This window comes from Mesitornis unicolor, unplaced genomic scaffold, assembly GCF_000695765.1.
Source record: "Mesitornis unicolor isolate BGI_N332 unplaced genomic scaffold, ASM69576v1 scaffold7360, whole genome shotgun sequence".
Classification (NCBI taxonomy): domain Eukaryota; kingdom Metazoa; phylum Chordata; class Aves; order Mesitornithiformes; family Mesitornithidae; genus Mesitornis; species Mesitornis unicolor.
In genome coordinates, this window is record NW_010156178.1 from 27,919 (window position 1) to 30,599 (window position 2,681).

At 48.6% G+C, this 2,681-nt stretch overlaps 1 protein-coding gene across 1 annotated transcript in view; it reads left to right on the forward strand.

Annotated features, from left to right (window-relative positions):
• Positions 1–2,681, forward strand: part of PODXL (podocalyxin-like) — a 40,304-nt gene that overhangs the window by 27,024 nt on the left and 10,599 nt on the right. The window contains exon 3 of the mRNA XM_010181612.1: positions 129–713. Within this exon, the coding sequence (XP_010179914.1) occupies positions 129–713 (585 nt within the window). The remainder of the gene's footprint in view (positions 1–128; positions 714–2,681) is intronic.

The following is a 2,681-nucleotide window of genomic DNA, read 5'->3' on the forward strand; positions in this document are numbered from 1 at the left end:
AGAAAACCCACCGCCCGCCCCTGTGATACCGCCCGCCCCTGTGATACCGCCCACCACTGCTCAAGGAACCACCAATCCAAGCAGCCCAGAAAACCCTCCATCCCCCACTGCGACCCCATCTGCTGCAGTTAAAGGGACCACCACCCCAGACAACCTGGGAAACCTACCACGCACCACCGTGGCACTGCCCCACCTGCCTCAGCAGGTCAGCTCTTCAACTAGCTCCAAAGCCTCAGCAGCCACCCCTCCTACAACTTCCAGTGCGGCCCAGCAGCAGCCCAGCACTTTACCCAGCTTGGGAAGCTCCACAGCCACCACCGCTGAACGCTCCGTCTCCACTCACACTTCAGCCACCCCAGGAGATTTAGGGCCTGCTGTCACACCATCTCCCAGTGTACCAGCTCAGGGAAAACAGTCTTCAGACCAGTTGACCAGCACTGCTGCAACTACCAGAGTCACAACGAGCAACCTTTCCCCTGGGCTCAAGGACCATGGTGTCTCTTCTCCCCCATCCATCACCAAGCAGCCTCACTCTTCTCCCAGTTCTCCAGTCCAGGGACTGGACTCTTCCACCAGAACTGGAAGCATCAAAACTTCTGTTACCCCTTTTGATGGATCCATCTCCATCACCACTAGTAAAGCATCTCTGTCTGTAGCACCTGGCATCACCAACAAGGTCCCAGAAACAGCCACCACCCAGACTCCTGGACCAGGTACCAGAAGATGAGAACCTTAGTTTCTCGAGTTGGGCAGCCCTTTTGTGATCTTTTCCTTTGGCTGCCCTAAACGCCTTCTGTTAGTATGGGGTATCATCACCTTGTCTCATTTTAGGACTTTCCAGCATGGATGTCTCCATGACAACTGGGTGTTTAGGTCCCTCTTGTCATCAGTGGAGACTGAGTCAATGCAGTTAGTGAAATTAATTCAAGCCATGAATCAAATGGTAAAGCACAGACATCAGCTTTCAGATGGACCAAACTGTGCCTGAAGCACCACCAACTGCAATGACTCGGTCTTCAGGGACTGGAAAAGGAAGCCAGAAGCACTGAGTTTGGAGGTGGAGGCTGATGTAGAGTTGGTGAAACAGACTGACAGCACCTCAAATGCTGGCTGTAGAAGATCCCTTGTAAGGCTGACAGCTTAGCGAAGGCTGTCTGGGCACGCACAGAAAATAAGCTTTAGGTGACTAAGGAGATTTTGTGGCTAAACTCTTGAGTCTACAACCTCTAAAGAGTCTAAGCAGTTAGGTAGGATATTCATCATTGCTGCATGGGATTTGGCCACTGACTTCTGTCTAAGCAGCATTATAAGAGTCCACGTGGTGTTTAGGATCTTGCTGAACACCATTAATATGTTTTCTCTAGACTTTTGGAGCTTTGTAGAGCCATGTTACTTCGTAGTGTCCTGGCAAGGCACAGTTTAGGGTCACCTTTGGCATTCTGTCTGGTAGCATTTATGGGGAAGCAATCGCACTGTAGGACTGTGAGGGGCTCCATGAAGTCTACCAGACTTGAGTGGGATTGTGGGTTTAGCCCACATCTAGCTCTGAATAAAAGCTCTGATGACACTGAAGCCCTTCTTTATCTTTCTCTGGAGAAGGTTGCCCTTGGCCCAATTTCCAGCTACCTGCAATACAGAAGCCACTCAAAAAAACCATCTCCTTCCCCCTCAGCCTTCCATCTCCTCCTTGTTGTCAGCATCACCAAATGGGCCAAGGTCTTAATGCAAGACCATCTTCACTGGCTTCATCCAAGTCATGTTTTTGAGCACGTTAGTAGTCATTAGGAGGTGAAATGGGTGTCTTCATGGAGGATGTTTCTTTCCCTTCCTGCTCTGCAGGACTGCTCTCCCATTAAAAGATGATACATGAAATTATTTTAATTCAAATTTGACATTGAGAATTGAGCATGAAGAGGTTCAAAAAACCTTTACATTTAATAAATAGGTGAGAGAATTCAAGAGAAACAGATGGCTTTGAAATTAATTATCTCCTGCAGCCTTCAGAATGTGTCTGGGAGAGAAATATCCCTCATCTTTTCTGTGGAAGAGGCAGGAGTCCCAAAAGCAAACAGGCTGTGAACAGGATGTGGCATTTTAATGCTCTTTGTCACCATTTAAGGATCAATTAGGAACCCAGGGATGGAGATTCATTTCTTCAAAAAGATTTAGGAAGGCAGGAGGCTGCTATGCTCCTTTCACTACTCCCATTGCACCAGAAACTGTCAGATGCTGCAGATCTTAACAAAGGCATCTGAAAAGATCTCAGGTATCTGAGACACCTGCATAAGGCTGGTAGACATGGGACACGTGTCCTTCTGGAGTAGCAGGTGTGCAGGACACCCCAGGCTGTCTCCCATAGTAGCAGGCACTGCTTCTAAGCATGTCACCATGGGCTTCCTCCGTAGCTGATGGAGATGCAGTCAACAGAGGTTATGGCATTTCATCCCTTTCTAATGGAGGGGGCTGCACAATGAGCTCCATTCCCTGGGAGATCATGGACAGCCAGCTCAGATAGTCGACCTCTGTTGTAGAAACCTCCATGGAAGACATCTTAGATACAGTGAAATGAGGGTCATCCCATTTACCCAGCAATGCTCCTGTTTTAAGTGATTACCCAGTTACCAACACACAGCTATCATAGCCTTTGGGTTCATCTCACCAGAACAGTCTGATGGGTTCAG